Source organism: Corapipo altera, unplaced genomic scaffold (assembly GCF_003945725.1).
Source record: "Corapipo altera isolate COAL_440 unplaced genomic scaffold, ASM394572v1 201, whole genome shotgun sequence".
NCBI lineage: Eukaryota > Metazoa > Chordata > Aves > Passeriformes > Pipridae > Corapipo > Corapipo altera.
The window spans coordinates 2,059,244-2,075,978 of record NW_020884940.1 but is presented as its reverse complement, the minus strand read 5'-3'; the positions used below and the strand labels follow the sequence as shown (position 1 = coordinate 2,075,978).

The following is a 16,735-nucleotide window of genomic DNA, read 5'->3' as shown; positions in this document are numbered from 1 at the left end:
GTGTTTACACGGACAAAGGTGTCTGAGAGCTCTGACACGTCCCTCACCCCCGTGGGGGCAGTTCCCTGGCAGCTGGAGATTTTTCCTGACATCCAGCCTGGATCTGCACCTCTGGTTTTCCTCTCCCTGGACAGCAGTTCCCCTCAAGGAGATCCTTGTCTTGTTTCTCTAGATGATGCTCCCTCTCCCTTCGTTTGTCCTGCTCAGGGCTCCCAGTCTCTCCTCTCTCCTAGGAGATTCCAGGAGTAGTCACTCACCTCTGAGGTTTGACCTTGTGGCCTCCAGCCCTGACTGCCCCTCTCAGGGCAGACACACAGGACAGCACGAGGCAGGAAAACCCTGGGGGAAACCTCTGCCCTCCTGCAGCTCTGGCAAAGCCTCTCCAGCCTCTTCCTGTGCTTGGGAAAGGCATGGGAAGAGACTCCCTTACCCATGAGCTGGACAAGGCAGGAGCCACATTCCTCTCTGCAGGGCTGGAGATCCTGATGGATGGAGCTGGAGGAAGATCCAGTGTGATCCTAAGGTTGGTTTGGGTCTGGAGAGGGGACCCAGAGCCAAAAGCTCTCCAGGATCTGAGGTGCCCAAGAGCTCTGGGAGCGATGCCGAGCGAGCACAGAGGCAGAGCTGCCTCCAGAGCCCCTGGAAACCAGCACAGAGAACCAGCCCCCAGCACAGCAGAGATCCAAGACCCTTGAGCATGGTCCCACCATGGCCCCCCACTGTCCTACAGAGATGCTGCTTTATCTGCCACCCAAAATCAGCCAGTGCTGCCCCATAGCACAGCAACACTTCCCCATTCCTGAGGCAGGGAGAAGAGTCACCTTCATCTCCAAACCCACCCCAACCCCTGTCCCCCAGCTCAGGTTGCCCCTCTGTTCCCCAGAGCAAAACCTTGGGATCTGCAGCAGCAGCAGGCAGCTGTGGATCCTGCAAAGAGCAATCCCTCCCTCCTGCCAAGGGGTCATTTCCCTTTGTGCCAGGATGAGGAGCAGCCAAGCTCCCGAAGTTTGCCCTCACATGGACTGGGGGGGGTGAGCCCAAAACTCTCAGCATTCCTTAGCCCAAAGCAGCCACATCAACACAGAGATGTCACTCCTTGCCCAGTCCCACCAAGCTCCAGCTGGGGCCATCAGCCTTTATAAAACATGGAAGGGAGAGTGCACAAATCAGCAAAGGAGCAGGGCAGGTAGAAGAGTCTCCAGAAGGAGGGAGCTGCCCCTTTTTTTTGGTACAACAAGAGGCTGAGGGAAGGAAAACATGAACCTGTCACTCGGCTCAGCCTGGCATCAGCTGGGCACTTGCCAGGCAGCAAAACACTCTGTGGTTTCACTCCATCCCCACCATCACAGGCCCTGCTTGGGAGCTCCCTGGCTCCTCGGAGGGACTTTGATGCAGGATGGATACAGCAAAAAAACTGGGGAGGGGCAGAAAGCTCAGCCCGTGGGCATGCACAAGCACAGCAAACTCGTTCCTTGGCCTTTCATCTGCTTAATAACATGCTTTCTGTGGCATCTACAGAAACCTGCTAATAGCAAAGAATATGAGCTCGTCTAAAACAGGAATCCACCTTCCCCGCGTGTTCCCGGCTGGGATGGAGCGTGGGGAGCACCAGGGAGGACAGTTACCCAGGCAGGGAGCAGCAGGGCCTGGGAGCATCTGCTGTGTCACCAGCAGCATCCACACTCCCTGCTTGATTAGGTGGGAAATGGGAAGGATTATTGCTTTCATAACACCCCAAGTGCTCAGCTCCAGGGAAACTCCTGAACTTCACCACGGGAATTTCCTACGTGCCCGAGAGGAAAACCCGGTATCCCAAATCATTGCTGGGGCCAGAGCAAAGGGATCAGCAGCAACCTCTGCCAGAGGGAACAGCAAGGCAAGGACCTTCCCACTGTCCTAAACAGAGCTTGTGTCCCCCACAAAATGGCCCTGGAGGGCACCATCCATGTCCAGTGCTGGGCACATTCCAAGGAAGGCCTGACAGGCTCCTTGTCCCTGGCTTTTCCAAACTCCTTCTGTCAGATAATCCTGTATGGCCTTAGGCAAGGCTAATTCAATATTAGGAAAAAAATACATAGTTCAGCATGGAAGAGGCTCCCACATGGCCTTTGGAAAGGGGAAGAGGCAGGAAGGGCTTGTGGTGCAGCACCAGGAACTCGGGAAAGCTGGGTTTGATACCTGTGTCCCACCTACTACAGGAAAACAGGGACGTGAAGCCTTCAGCTCTCACTGTCACAGTGCTCCTGGAAGGGGCTGACAAGTCCCGTGGGAGAGATGAAGGAGTGAGAGGGGCTTTTCTTCTCAGCTCAGCCTAAACCCCACCTGCAGTGGGGACCTTTGTGTCAGAGCTGCAGTGACCCAGCTTCCCACAATGGCCATTGGTAATTGAAGTGGCACCAAAGCCACATCCCATGGGCAGGACACGGGAATCCAGCAGCAAAGGTCACTTCAGGAGCCTGAACTCAGCTCTAATTAGCACTGGGCACTGCACAGGCAGCACAGAGCAGGAGGAACCTCCCAGGGATCCAGCCATGCTTGGGATCCTCATGGGGATCCATTAGGGATGGGCCATGGAAATGCCTTGTGGGACAGAGATGGTTTTAAATGGCATCATAGGAGGTGCTTGTCCCACTGGCTGCTTGGCAGGGTTTGGAGAGAGGCATCACCCAGCCTTCAGCTCCACAGGGTCCTTGAAAACTACCTTACATTGAGAGCTTTGTGCAGGCTGCAGAGCTGCCTCAGTGCTTTGGGGCATTTTGAGAATGGAGGCTCCTCCAGCAGCAAACACTCATCCATTCCCAGCGTTCTGCTCTTGTGGGATGGGGAGGGATCTGCAAAAAAAAAACAACACAAAAGCACAGAAAAGCACCCAAAGATGTCCTGCTGTCCATCTGTGGCCATCTCTGACCTGCACCCCCAGAGTGTGACACGGGTCAGCACATCAGAGGTGTGCTGCAGATCCTGGAACACGGGCACAAACGTTTCTCTAAGCCAAGCCCAAACACACTCACGCTGTTAAAATGGGGCCAGAACAGAGTATTTCGGCTTCCTTCGCTCTCAAACGTTCCCCGGTGTCTCTGTATTCTCCCTTCTCCACCGAGAAGGAGCCGTGGGATGTCGCGGGAGGGCGGCGGGAGCCACCAAACCCCGGCGTGGGGAAGGTGAAGCCTCCGGGGTGGCCCCGGCTGGGGCAGGAGCCGGAGCCCACGGCTGCTCCCGGGAGCTGCCAGGAGATTCCCTGGGCCGAGCCTGACCTCCACAGGCCGCCTGGATCATGACAGCCCCGCGCTGCTCCTCGGGACCAGCAGCACCTGGAAAATATTCCCAAATCGCGCGAACAGGAACAGCGCCCTTTCCCCACCAAACTGCCCCGGTGTCACCAGAGCTGCGGGATCTGGGACTGCCTCCCTCGTGTCCCAGCAACCGGCTCGGGGCACAGGAGATCCTGGGCTTGTTTCTCCTCTCCTGATACATCCAGGGCTTCTTGCTCTGCATCTCCCCTGCTGCTGCCTTCCCTTGTTCCAGAAATTAGGAGGTTGCAAGGAATGTGGATGCTACAGGAAGGGAAGATTCGCAGTGCACGAAGCTGTTGGTCTAACAGGGCTTTCCATGCCCTGAGGAGCCCTGTGGGCACAGAAGATAGAGCTTCATGGCCAGGAGCAGATACAGGAGTCCTGATTCCCCAGAATCCATGTCATCTGCTCAAACAGGACTGTTCACACCTTTGCACTAACACAGAGCCTGGAAAGGCTTATCCTGTGCCCCGTTAACAGTAGGGCAGTTAACACTCAGTTAACACTGAGGATTTGGTTTTCAGCTCAAAGAGAGGAAAATATCTCATGGGTGTAGCTGATACTGAGGCTCCTTTTCCAAGACATTCTGAGCCAGCAAAGCGAACGCCCCAGCGGAGCCAAATCATCCCTGGAGGGCAACAGCAGCTCCGGAGCCTCCTGCCTGACTGAGGTTTCCACTAACAGCTGCTGATCTGAATTCCTAGACACAGCATCTGCCTCCTCAAAGCCTCGGGTTTGTCTGGGTGTCAGTGCCAAATTCCAGAGCTCTCCGGCGTCCCGGCGGATCCGCTTTGCCCTCCACACACACGGCACAGCATGTGACGGGAAGGGGCAAGGCCCCCCCAGAAGGGCAATTGGAGCTGGTGGTGCCAGTGGGACTCCAGAGCAAGGAAATCAAAAGGAGGGTTGGTCAGAGCCTGGGGGAGAGAGAGCGAAGTCAGTGACACGGGCAGGGCTGAGCGAGTGGTTTGCAGGTCTGAGGCCTCTGGCCAGATGTGACAGGAGCTGCTCCCTGTCCTGAACCCACCCCACTGCTCTCCCTCGGGCCCAGCCTGTGTTCCAGCACTGGCAGGTTCCCCCACAGCTGCCCAGCCAAAGTTGTTCCACCAAGGTGTAACAACCCCCTTCGGAGCAGCTGCATCCATGGCACAACATCCAGTGCTCCAAGGGGCAGGTTTTCTCTCTCCCAGTGCCACTGCAGGTGGGAAGTGCGGGAACAAGCAGTGGGAAAACAGAGCCTCTGACATGGAGCCTCAAGACCTTCTCTGAGTGCTGTGCCACAATGCCACCAGCCCTCTCAAGTGGGTCACTGGACTTCTCGCCCATCCCTCCTTCCTGGTCTGCTGCTACAAGGGGAGACTTGCTGGACTAGTGCTGTGGAAACACGAGGAAAAGTGTCCCATGAAAAGCCTGGCAGCCAATTTGATGCACTGTCTGCAGAGCCAAGTGTTTATTCCCAAGTGAACTCTGCACAGAATCACTCCCAGGCTGGGCAGGGATCAGCACCACAGCAAGGGTGTAAATAAAATTAGGAGTCCAACATTGATTCCAGTTTGCCCACTAACAACGTTCCCATTCACTCAAGGAAACATTCCCAGGAATTGCTCCTATTTGCTGTCTGGCAATCCAGGCTGTGTTTTTCCCCTCTGTTGAACCAACACTCCTGATAAAGCCAAGAGCCTTCCGGCTACTCCCTCAGCGTCAAGATACAAAGAGCCCTCGCCTTTCATCGCCTGTTCCAACCACACAGCGTGGCCAACCCTGGAGAATCAGGACTCCTGGATTCCTTCCTGGCCCTTCTGCCAAGGGGGGCCCTGCAATGTGTCCCCGCTGCCCTGGGGTGGGTGCCTTTGTGAGCTCAGCTCGGGTGATAAGATCAGCCCTTGGGAGCAGCGCAGCCACGGCCGAGCAGGGCGCTGTCACCCACACACGGCACCCAAAATACAGCTTCACCCCTTGGGCCGGGTCAGAGCCGGGGATCTCTGCCCCAGACACGCACTGGGTGACTCACAGGAGGGCACCCAGAGGCAGCTCCTGCGCCGGTAACCCGGAGGGACCCCCAACGAAGCTGTGGAGCTCAGCTATTCCTGGGAACCAGTCACGGCTTGCCTGGGTTTCAAGGCCTTCTCTTATCTTGTGCAGCAGCTCGGGCTCATTGTGCAATCTCCCCACTGGAGACGTTACCAGCCAGGATTTATGGCTTCTGTAGTTTCCCTTTCATCGGCCCAGCTGGGGAAGCGCTGGCGGAGGATGAAAGCTGCTGCTCGGGGAGGGATGTCAGGAGAGCACTTCAAAGGCTCCCGGTGCCCTGAGTCGCGTTAGGATACCCGGGATCCTTCTCTTCCAGCCATCCAACACTTCCAGGAGCCTCTCCCTCCTTAAGCACAGGCTTAACCATTTGGACCCGGAGTGAAGCACCTGCAGCTCAGCTCTCCAGGGGCAGGATCTGCCCTCAGGAGCCCCCAGCAAGTTCCTCCTCACCCACAGCACGTTGCACAGCAGTACCCTCCTCCTGCCCCCAGCCGTCTCCAAATACTTCACTCCCAAAGAAAATGAAGTGCCAGCTGGCTCAGACCAGCACAGTGGCCACCACAAATCCAGTCTGGAGCAGGGAGTTTCATGGGAAAGCTGAGCAAGCTCTGCTGTAAGGAGTAACTGGCCATAAGGGAAGTCTGGGCTGGAGGGGAAGGCCAGAGGGAGCCTGAGAAGGGATTTGGACACAGATCTTTGTGTCACGTTGCCCTGTGGGCAAAGTCACACTGTGAGAAAGTTTGCTCATGAGCATCTTTCACTGCCCACTGGGACAAAAGGATCTCAGACCAACTGAGCTGGTCTGTCACACTCCGGTGCCTGGAGGGACCCAGAGACAATCCCCACCCTGTGAGCTGCCTGCTAGTGTGCAAAATTTCCCTCCTCAAGGAATCTAACAGAGAACAATTCACCCAAAGGTCAGAGCAGCATTATTTCACGCTCCTCATTTGCTGATTCTGGCTCCAAGCCCACAAAAAGCTCAGAAATTAAAGCCCCTTGAAGAAATCCCACACTGAACCTTCAAACCCCCCCGGCCTGCAGTAAATGCTCCTGTGCTGTTGTGGACCTGAGTCCTGGGCGAGTGGGTGCAGCGAGATGAAGAGCCAACCACTACCTTAAAAACCCAACAAAACACAGACTGCAGGAACTCCCAGTCCCTATAAGAAACACTGCCTGGGGAAATTAAAACTCAGAAGTAGCTGAAGCAGCACATGCCTTGCCCACACACACAGAAGCAGGAGCTGCAAAAACTGCCAGCATTTTCCTCCCCTCTGTCCTTGCCTGGTGTCACAGGGGATGGCACCTGGAGGGCAAAGAGCAGTTTGAGTTGTCCAAGTGCCCCGAAGGACAGAAAGAACAGCACAAGCTCCACGGTTCAGTTGTGTTTCAAACACAGCCACGAGCAGGAGCCCATGGGGATGGATCAAACCCACCCAGGGCAAACGAAAAAACTCAGCTACCAAGCCACAGGACGGGGCTGAGCCCTCGCAGGGCTTTGTGACGCTCGTGGAACGTCATTCCCAGTTGCCAACAAAGCTGATGAACTGGAGTCCCTGGGACCAGCACAGCCAACAAAAGCCGATTTCCTCAGGGCACCTGCCCTTGTCCTCAAGCAAACCCCCTCCAGGGCAGCAGCCTCAGCTCCCCCCTTCACCCCGGGAGCTCCCGAGGTGCAGCAGTGCTGGGGCTTGTCTGGAGCTACACGTGTGTGTTTAGGCCCCAGTTCTGCTGCCACAGCAGGTTCGTTGGCCAAGCTCTGCCCCAAAAAGGGTCATTTAGATCTCAAAGGATTGCCCATGATACTTCTAAGTCTCCTTGTTGGTATCTATGGATGGAAAGTACTACGAAAAATCTTCCAAAGGAAATCATTCCTTTGAATTTTTGAAATTATTTACATGGGAAAAAAAAAGGGGGGGGGGGAATCATATGCCCTACATTTTAATTTACTCTACGTTTTCGCTACAAATGGAAACTGCCTGACACAGACAAGAAATGAATTGGAGGCCTCCAGAGTCAACTGCAGGGAACTGTTGTCCAGATCATCTTTCTTCCTCATTAGACTCTTCCCAACAAGAATTGCATCCCCAAAAACAACCTCCAACAACTGTGCAGCTCCAGAGCAGTAGCACAATGTGGCTGTTCACAGGGCCCAGCTTTGTGTCTAAAAGCAGCAAAGTCTCTAATGAGGCTCAAGCCTCAGGCAGTAAATTGTTCAGGAAGACAACCAGGGTCTCTGTCTTTTTCCCACCATCCCACAACAACTGCAGGAGCATCCAGGAGCTGGAGTTCTCCCGGGAGAGCTGTGTGCACACAGCAGGACCTCCCAGAGCAGCTGGGAAAAGGCAGCTCGGAGCTACTGGGCACTGACTGCAGGAGGCTGGAGCTGCTCTGCAGGAAAACAGGACCAGCTGCAGCTGTGCTCCACATCTGGATAAAGGCATCACACAGCAAAGGCTGCAGGAGGGGGGTGTGGAACCAAGGGAGAAACAGAAGCTGTCAAGGATGGGGGATCCAGCTGGGAATGCAGAGTCAAGACTGACCAGCCTGAGCGCTGGGCAGGAGTCACAGAGTCACAGAAGGGACCCACAGGAGTCATCCAGTCCAACTCTTAACCCTGCCCAGGGCACCCCTGAGGTCACACCCTGTGCCTGAGAGTGTTGGGTCAAACTCTTCCTGAGCCCTGGCAGGTTTGGTGCTGTGACCACTGCCCTGGGCAGTCTGACCCACGAGCTTCCTGTTCCCAGCTCACGTCCCCCTGCAAACCTGATAGCTGGTATTTTTTAGGTATTTTCTGGGTTCTGCTCCCCCTCCAAGCAATCCCATTTCCGTGACCCACAGTCCCTTCTTCCCAATGGGAAGGCCTGGAACAGGAGGCTTGAAAGGCACACGAGATCAAAGGAACCCCTGCGCTGCCGCGCTCGGCCGGGCAGGCGCCGCTCGCCGTTGACTAAGCTCCCTGCTTGGCCCGCTCCCAAACCTGCTGCCTTTGAGTGTCTGACTGCTCACAGAAGCTTCTCACAATCAGCTTTTCTGATCACACATCGTTTAAAACGTTGCCACGTTCTGCCCCCAGAGCTCAGCACCATCAGTGATTTCTCCCCGGCCGCCGCGTGGACAGGGGAGGGTGTTTTAACCAGGGGAGGGTGTTTTAACCAGCGCTGCCTTCAGACTCATTAAGAGGAGCAGTATCACTTCAATCAGGCTCCTTGAAATAAGAATTCCGTGTGCAAACTGACAAAGTCATTCTCCTGAGTCCCGCCAAGCCCTTTGCCGTAGGCAAAGCAGTTGAGACGTCCCTTAGCATCGACTCTGTTTGTTTATTTATAAAGTTCACATGTTTGATCTTCGTTTAGCAACTGTTTTCATCTCTCTGGCCGGTGGTAAGAACACAGCAGTTCTTCTCTTGAGTCAAAGAATCATGAGTTCTCTTCTCCCAGCTCTGGAAACCGTCCAGCATCGGCTTTGAGAGCTCATCCCAAATTTAGCCAGGCCAAGTGCAGGAGGCTCTGCAGGGCTGCTCAGCTCCACGCTGCTCATCTCTCACAGGTACCACCAGGCTCTGGCTGTCACCTTAAGCTAAGACTTTCCAGGAGTTACCTCACAACACTTGACTAATTTCCCTCATTTTGAACACAGTTGCTCAGCCACCACAACCTTTGGGAGTCTTGGAAAAAACGCTGACCTGGACTAAAACACTTTGTTACTGCCCGAGCTGCTGTGTTTTGTTTCACTGGAGATTAAACTGTTTTCAGTCCCACCACTCTGCCTACAGACTTCAGGAGACCCCCCCCAAACCCAAGCACTTGGGAGGGAACCAGTCACCAGACCCAGGGAATCTTGCTTTGCAGTGAATTCAGTGAAGCAAAGGCCTCGAGCAGCAGCTCCTAAATGTTTGTGATTAAAACCTCAGTTACTCCTCATGGACCACTGACCCTGTTAACACCATTCCCTGATCTGTAAGTCCAGCAAAGGCTCTCCTTGGCCTCCTGTGATCCACTGAGAAGAGTTTGGGAACCACTACAGTTAAACACGTTCTTGATCAATGAGTCACTGCATCCCTTTCTCCTGGAGACTTTCAGAGGCAGGAAAACCCTTCAGACACTCAGCCCATACTCAGCTTTCATTGTAACCAGTGTCCAAGAGCCCTCAGGCAACAACCTTGAATGAGTTCCCTTTCCATCCCACTGAAAACAAAGGTTTGTCCAGGTTTCTTCTTCCTTTCATAAAAATCTCCACTACCCTCTGACAAATTGGTTCCTTCCTATGCCAGGAAGTGCCACCCTCGGAGTCACTTCCAGGGTCTCCTCAGCCTTTCAGCTGCTGCATTTTGCTGCTGTTTATAAGAAAAAAAAGAAAAAAAGAGTTGGGAAAACAATTAGAAAATTGTTTCTGGAATTTTCACAGCACAGTTAAACACAACTGAAGCTTTCAGCAAATACTGTGCCTCTGCAGTAAGAAAACTGGAGCTCCATAAAGTGTCCTACTGCTGAAGGAATGAAGGTAAATCAGGGTACTGCCCATATCTTGGAATGATCTCTGTAAAACATGGAATTATGTACAAAGTCCTGGTTTATTTCTAGGAACTTCTTGGTGAAATGTCACAAAATTAAATTGATGAGTGTCTAAAATAACAGCTCCAAACATGGTGCCATAGGAGAGATCTCAAGGTGAACCAGCTGCTCAACACCACCAGGTCTGTCCTGGTTTAGCACAAGGGACTGACAGCACCTTCCAGACTGGCTTAGACTCAGAGGCAGGACAGACAGGAGGCAAATGGATCACAGATACACCCGTGGTCCAACTGAAGCCTTCTCCTTTGGGAGGAGGGAGGTGGCCCAACATTTCAGTCACTGCAGGTCTCACACCAAGGTGAACCAACAGCTACCACTAATCCCAGCTCAGGTGGTCCAGAGCCTGAACCACTGGAGTCCATGGCAAATCTCCAGACTAGTTTTCCCTGGGAATGTGGCAACATGTTTGGGAGAGGTAAGCCAGAGCTCTGAAACCTGGATTCAAGCCAAGCTGAGGATTATTTGGATCAGAGTTGTCCCTGGGCACAGGTCAGAAATGTTCAGGCTCAGCAGCTCCCCTCGGCCTCTGGAAGTCTTTCCATTGCTCACATCAGCAGCTACACACAACTGGCTGGCACTGGGCTCCACAGCTTTCTCCAGAGCCAAAATCCAGCTGGGATGTCCAGGAGGAACCTTAATCACCTGGGGGGTCACAAAAACAAAATCTAGCAAAAAATACAAAGGTTACTAACGAGTCACAAGCAGCTCTTGCAGCACATCATGATTACACACAACACATATCAGATATCCCAAGACTACTGACTTTGCCATGTGGGACAAGCATCCTCTTCCCAGCTCAACACTATTCCCTGTCCACCCTGTCACCTCTCAGGGATGTGTGTGACCAAACTCAGACCAGGAGACTGCAAACCTCACTGCAAACCACCTCTGACCTCAACCCCGAGTCAGTAAAGCCTGGAATGGACCTTCAGGATCATCCAGTCCAGGGACACACACAGGGATCCAAGTACATAACCCTACCCAGGGTTTAATTGCTGGATTTGCAGCTCCCACCAACACCTTCCAGCACCAGCTCAAAGTCAGGTGATGGCATCCCAGATTACAGGCCCCGGGAATGTCTCCTGAGTTCCCCAAATTTCCTTTCAAAAACAAGAATCAGAGCCCAGCTACGCCTCAAACACTCATCAGACAAGAGATTGATGTGATAATGCTTGGGAAGTTTGGAAGAAAACTTCCACTAGTGGCTGGTGGTCTCTGCTCTGCAGACCCAGGGCCTGATTGACACCCCCAATTAAACCAAGGTTTAAAAACCCCCAGGGTTTGCCAGGGCTGGTTGAGACATATTTGAAAGGAAAAGACAGTAAAGAAACACGTCTGAAACTCAGAATAAATCCACAGATTCTGTAGGTGGGACCAATCCAGTCTCATCTCATGGACTGGCCATTTAATGGGTTATCTGGGTGGAAACAAGTTGAACCAAACATGAGAATTTTGGTGTCTTTTTAATCAAATTTCACAGGTTAACTCTGAAAACCTGTATTCTGTAGGTAAGCAGGCTACCAGAATTTGTTCTGAAGAGCTGCCACTGAAAATCTGAACAAAATCACACGTTTCATAATTTCCTTAAGAGTCATTATTTCTCAACTCGGTTTTAAGAAAGTTCTGACTTTAAGGGGCACAACAGCAAGTTCTGTTAGAAATAACATGTGTTCTGCCTGAAATCACACCACCACCGAAAAAAACAACAACCCTGAAGGCCAAAAATGGAGATTATAATTACCACAAGGCTGTGTTGTACAGTTCAGTACCACACTGCAGACGTAGATGACACACGTCAAGTCTTCAGAAATAAGAGAAAGATCTGCTTGGTAGTGAAAATATAATTTTATTTAACAATAGCTGCCAGCAGTATACTGGTATATCTGTAAAAGATGTTCCAGAGAGTGAAAGACACAAGCAAACTACAATAAATTGTATCAACTCTTCAAGTATTTCTGCAAACAACGCTCCGATCCTTGGTGTCCCGTCTCGGGATCCCAATTCTGCTCCCACCTCCTCCAGAAGTGAAGCGTCAGGAGTTGGTGGCACAGGTTCTGAGGCAGATGAAATATTTTATTTTTTTTTTCACTTGGGACAAAGCCTCCTCCTGAAAATATTAATTGGATGTGCTCAGGTAGTTCTGAGTGGCAAAGAGCACAACAAAGCTGACTGTGCTTCGCCACTTTTTGTTCTGTGCCCAGATAGGCATCAGTGGGTTTGGCTGGAGCACCTTCCACTTATTCATGTCTGTGCTCCTTTGATACCAAATGCTAATTTGCTGCTTTAGCATAAAAATTTGATTACATCTCTCTTCTTATCATGGAGCTGCACGCAGCTCTCCGTCGGTCCAGACATGCCCACTGTGGAAAAAACCAGCAATTTTATGGGAAAATGCAAATGGGGGGGGAAAAAGAGAAAAAAATGCTACGAGGGAGGGACTGTGCGTGTGGGACATCCACAGGGAGCAGCAGGGAAGAGCTGGACAGGGAAGCTTTGGAGAGCATGGAATTGCTCCAGAAGTTCACATGCCTCTTGTTCAACAGGCAGCTCTTCCACAGAAGGGATCTCTTGGAGAAGGAAAGCTTTGTTAAGGAGAAAAAAAAAAACACAACCCTACTCATGCATATATAGGATAATCTGTTCTCCCACACAAAAACAGGGTGCAGATGATGGATTTTCCCTTTGTGTTCAGGAAATACACAAGTCACCTGTTTTAATGCGAATTTAAGCATATTTCAGCTTGAGAATAAAGTAAGTTATTCAGCATGCTAATACATGCAACCAACTTGCAAACTGGAATGCCAACTTGAAAGGGTAACTGCTGTTTTTAAATTGTAGAAGGGGCTTGAAGCAGCATTTTAAATTTAAACAGGGGGCAGATTAATTGCTGTTTGATGAAATTAAAAATGCATTTAAAGATCAGATTGTAAACAAGTTGACAGAAGTCAAGAATTTACATAGTTATGAAAGGGCTTTTTTAATTAATGTGGAGCTGGTGATTGGGGCCAGATGAAAGTGCTCTGCCCACACCAGACGCTGAGCCTTCCCCCAGTGCTCTGCAGGGATCACCTACGGAGGTGAGAGCAGCTCCTCTCCAGGACATTCCTGGGCTCTCCCGAAGCCAGGAGGGGCTGGGCAGCTCCTGCCACAACAAAACCGTGCAGCAGGAAGCCCGAGGGACAGCGAGTGCTCTCACACACAGGACAGTTACCAGCCTCGCTGGGATTCCACCTCCCAGGGAAAGGGAGATAAGAAATGCATTAGTTCCAGCCAGAGCTCTGCCTTTGTTTACAAGCTCTCAGACAACAATCGTTAAAATACTGAGGAGAACGAGCTACAACGGTTTGGAGATTGCCTAAAAAGCAGAGAGGATTTGTTATCTCTACGGGACAAGCAGTGTTTAAGGAGCTGGGGATTTGTTTGCAGCAGCTGCACCCCAGAAACTGCATCCAAGAGTTTGGTGCTCACACCCCCCCGGGGCCTGTGCACCACAGTGGGCACAGCAGGGCTGATCTGCTTGGAAAAGGGCTCCTAAACCTCCATTCCTACAACTGCCAAGGGCCACCTCATCTGCTTTTTTTGAAAGGGGAGTTAAGAACTTTAAAGGACATGCCCACAGTCACGTTGCTTCCTACAGTTTTGTTTTTAAAGGTGAGCTATGATAGCAAAGAGCACCAAACCAATGAGGGCTGGGGAGGTTTTTTTTTTGCCCTCTATAGTCACTAAAAATGTTGTTATCTAAATAAAAAAGATTTTTTTTCTAGATGTCACGTTGTAGCAAAGACTGAGCCCCTACAGAGGATTATTATGGCTGAGAAACTTTATTCAGGAAGAGAACGTGACATTAGAATACAGTGATTATTAAAGGGCTACAGTTTGGGTTTTCCTGACCAGGTCACTCTGCAGCATTTCCTTTCTGTGCCTAAACACCTCTGCAATAAATCAGAACAGGGACTAAGTGTATCTAACACAGTTGCCTTTGAAAGACAAGTAACAGGATTTACTAACTGCCTTTATATTGGAATTCTAGCTCTAGGAAGGCAAGACAAGGCACCACAAGCCATGTATACAAATATGGATCTGGTTCTCTACCTCTTCTATGTCAAACTAACTCCATGGGTATATAAAGTAGCAAAAGCAGGATGCCTGTAAAAGTCAGGCTGGTTTTCAGAAAGCCAGTGCTTACCAAAAAATTAGTGTATAAAAGTGTTTATGTGAGCATTTTCCACGTTATTGCAGAATGTTAAATATTCCAAGAACAACCTAGCAGGAATAGCACTTTCCAGCTTCTAAAATCAGTTAAATATAAAAGTATCTTTACAAAAAAATAGGCATATAAGTCTAGCATTCTTTGGAGTTGTTTATGATGGTCTTTTAAAAATAACCTAACAGTTCACTTCATGCGTCAAACTCATTAATTTTAAACAAGAAAACTATTCCCTGGTTTAGAAATATTTGAAAATTGCTTTTAAAAAAATTGTAGTGCTATTCCTCAGCGTTGCTGTAAAAAGGTTATGTATAGTAGTGCAATGATTCTGATCATGCAAAACTGCAGTCTGGGTGCACACACAAGCAAATTGGGATAAATTCAATGGAAAGGACTGGATTCCACACACCCCCTTCTTTACTAAAGTCATCAACAGATTTCCTTTCAGGAAAAAAAAAAAGAACAAACCAACGTGCACACTAAAATTTAAGGCAAATGTTCTCTTTCAAGGTCACTTTAGCTTTCTTCAGGAAAGAAAGAGCATATAAAAGTTCCCCAGAGGTTCCCATTTCATGGCTCTCAGGTCATTTTGCATCTCTAATCATTGCACTGCTATTCACATGTTACCAACTAGGACACTACAGGTTACATGGACTTGGTTTGTGACAGAACAGGGTTTGTTTTTTTTAAGTAAATATCACCAAAAAGACCTATACAAAACAAAGGCTCTTAACTACCAAAAAGAAACCACTTGCAATTTTTCAGGTGAACAGATGGCAGCTTCCAATTCTGCTGTTTCCTGATGGCCAAGGGCATCCTGACAAGTATTTGTCTGCTGCAACTCAGAATTCGGGACAGAAGCAGGTGTTTGAATCTCATCAAGCTCTTGAAGACACAACTAAAAACCAACTCTGAGCTTTGAACTTCCTGCTACAGCACTCAAGCCTAAATTCAGACTTCCCTGATGCTGAGGTCCTTCAAATCCAAGTTCCACATTGAGTCCATTCTCAACCACTACCGTGACTTCAAATCCAAGAGATTTCTTTTTTTCTAATTAAAAAAAAAAAAAAAAATTTCCAAATATTCTGCAAATGGCTCTTTTGGATAATAAGTTCCCTTCTCTATGTAAATAGGATAGACAAGCAGGTACAGTTCAACGTGTCACAGGTATGACAACTGTGTACAGATCTTCTGGAAAAGCAATAAATTCCAAAATACATAAATATTCCTTGTACCATACAGCGAGACAGTGTCCTAAACCAATTCATGGACAGGGACCAAATGTTTACAGAGGAAAGCAACAGGGGCAAGACAATCCTTCACACTGAAGAATCCAGAGTTCCCCCAGTGCAACACGACTGCACTAATGATATTCAAAGGAGGTAAGGAAAAACAAGCCTATAATTAACCCTGCAAACTTTAGGTAATTACTGTACCTGGTCTATCCACCGTAACTTTGAATAACTGCGAGTTCATGCAAAAAAAAATTGCTATATCTTATGTGGAAGGAGCAGTCTGTTAGAAGCATTGTTATGGAATATGCAGGAAGTCATCCTTCAGCAAGTGCTGATTACTTGGTGAGTCTCTTGGCTACATCACTGTAAGCTATTTCGATTTCTTTGTCTCCAGGACAGGTGTTGGTGAACTCATCCCTGCTGTAAGCATTCGTCAGGTATCTCCAGATCCCTGTCATTTCCTTGGGAATCTCAAAGTTGCGGTACTTTTTGGCCACCACCTAAAGCGAAAGAATCGGGTTATGAATTTGCATCCTTCCACTTAAAGCACTTTTCCACGGCTGGTCACTCTCCTGGGAGGTTGTCCTTCCAAGCAGGACACTCAGAGTCATTCCTAAAGCCAGCAGAAGCTGTTCCCCAGGGATACATCCAGCCCTGGCAGCTCCCTTTGGCTTTGTCCTCAGCCAAGGAAACATTCCTGCACCCAGGCAGAAGCTGGATCTGTGGCTCCATCTGCAGTACAGAACTGACACAGATCCCTGGAGACAGGGGGAGAAACCAAACCACGGCCCTACAGACACACCTGCACTCCTCTGGTTATCCCAGGCCACCTCTTCCTGGACTTCCAACTTTTTTTTTTTTAATACAATCCTTTTATTTCACGTTGTGTCATTTCCTTGGTTGCACACGGGGCAGTTTTCCCTACAGGAGTGAGCAGACATCCACCAGCTGCTCACCTGATCTCCACCTTCCCTCTTCCACCTCACTGATCTGAGCACTAAAACTGACTGTGCCCACAGGGGTCAGGGCAGCAAGAGGGGTTTGGGTTCTGCCAGTTCATCCTCTGCCTACAGGGTCACACCTCCACTGAGTCCAGCTGCTGCAGCCCCAAAGCCCTTGTGCACGACCCAAATCCTGCTTCAGGTACTGTTAATGCTGTACTTAAACTTATATGGGAGTCTACAAACAGCTGGAATTAGCTGGGCTATGGAATGTCCCACACAGCTGGAATTAGTTGGGCTCTGGAATGTCCCACACAATTGGGATTACTGGGCTCTAGAATGTCCCACAATTGGGATTACTGGGCTCTAGAATGTCCTACACAATTAGGATTAGCTGGGCTCTGGAATGCCCCACACAGCTGGAATTAGCTGGGCTCTGGAATGTCCCACAGACCTG

General features: G+C 50.2%; 1 protein-coding gene across 1 annotated transcript in view; it reads right to left on the bottom strand.

Moving 5' to 3' along the window:
• Positions 1–11,971: 11,971 nt before the first annotated feature.
• Positions 11,972–16,735, bottom strand: part of CLIC4 (chloride intracellular channel 4) — a 29,389-nt gene continuing 24,625 nt past the window's right edge. The window contains exon 6 of the mRNA XM_027661394.1: positions 11,972–15,837. Within this exon, the coding sequence (XP_027517195.1) occupies positions 15,673–15,837 (165 nt within the window). The 3' untranslated portion in view covers positions 11,972–15,672. The remainder of the gene's footprint in view (positions 15,838–16,735) is intronic.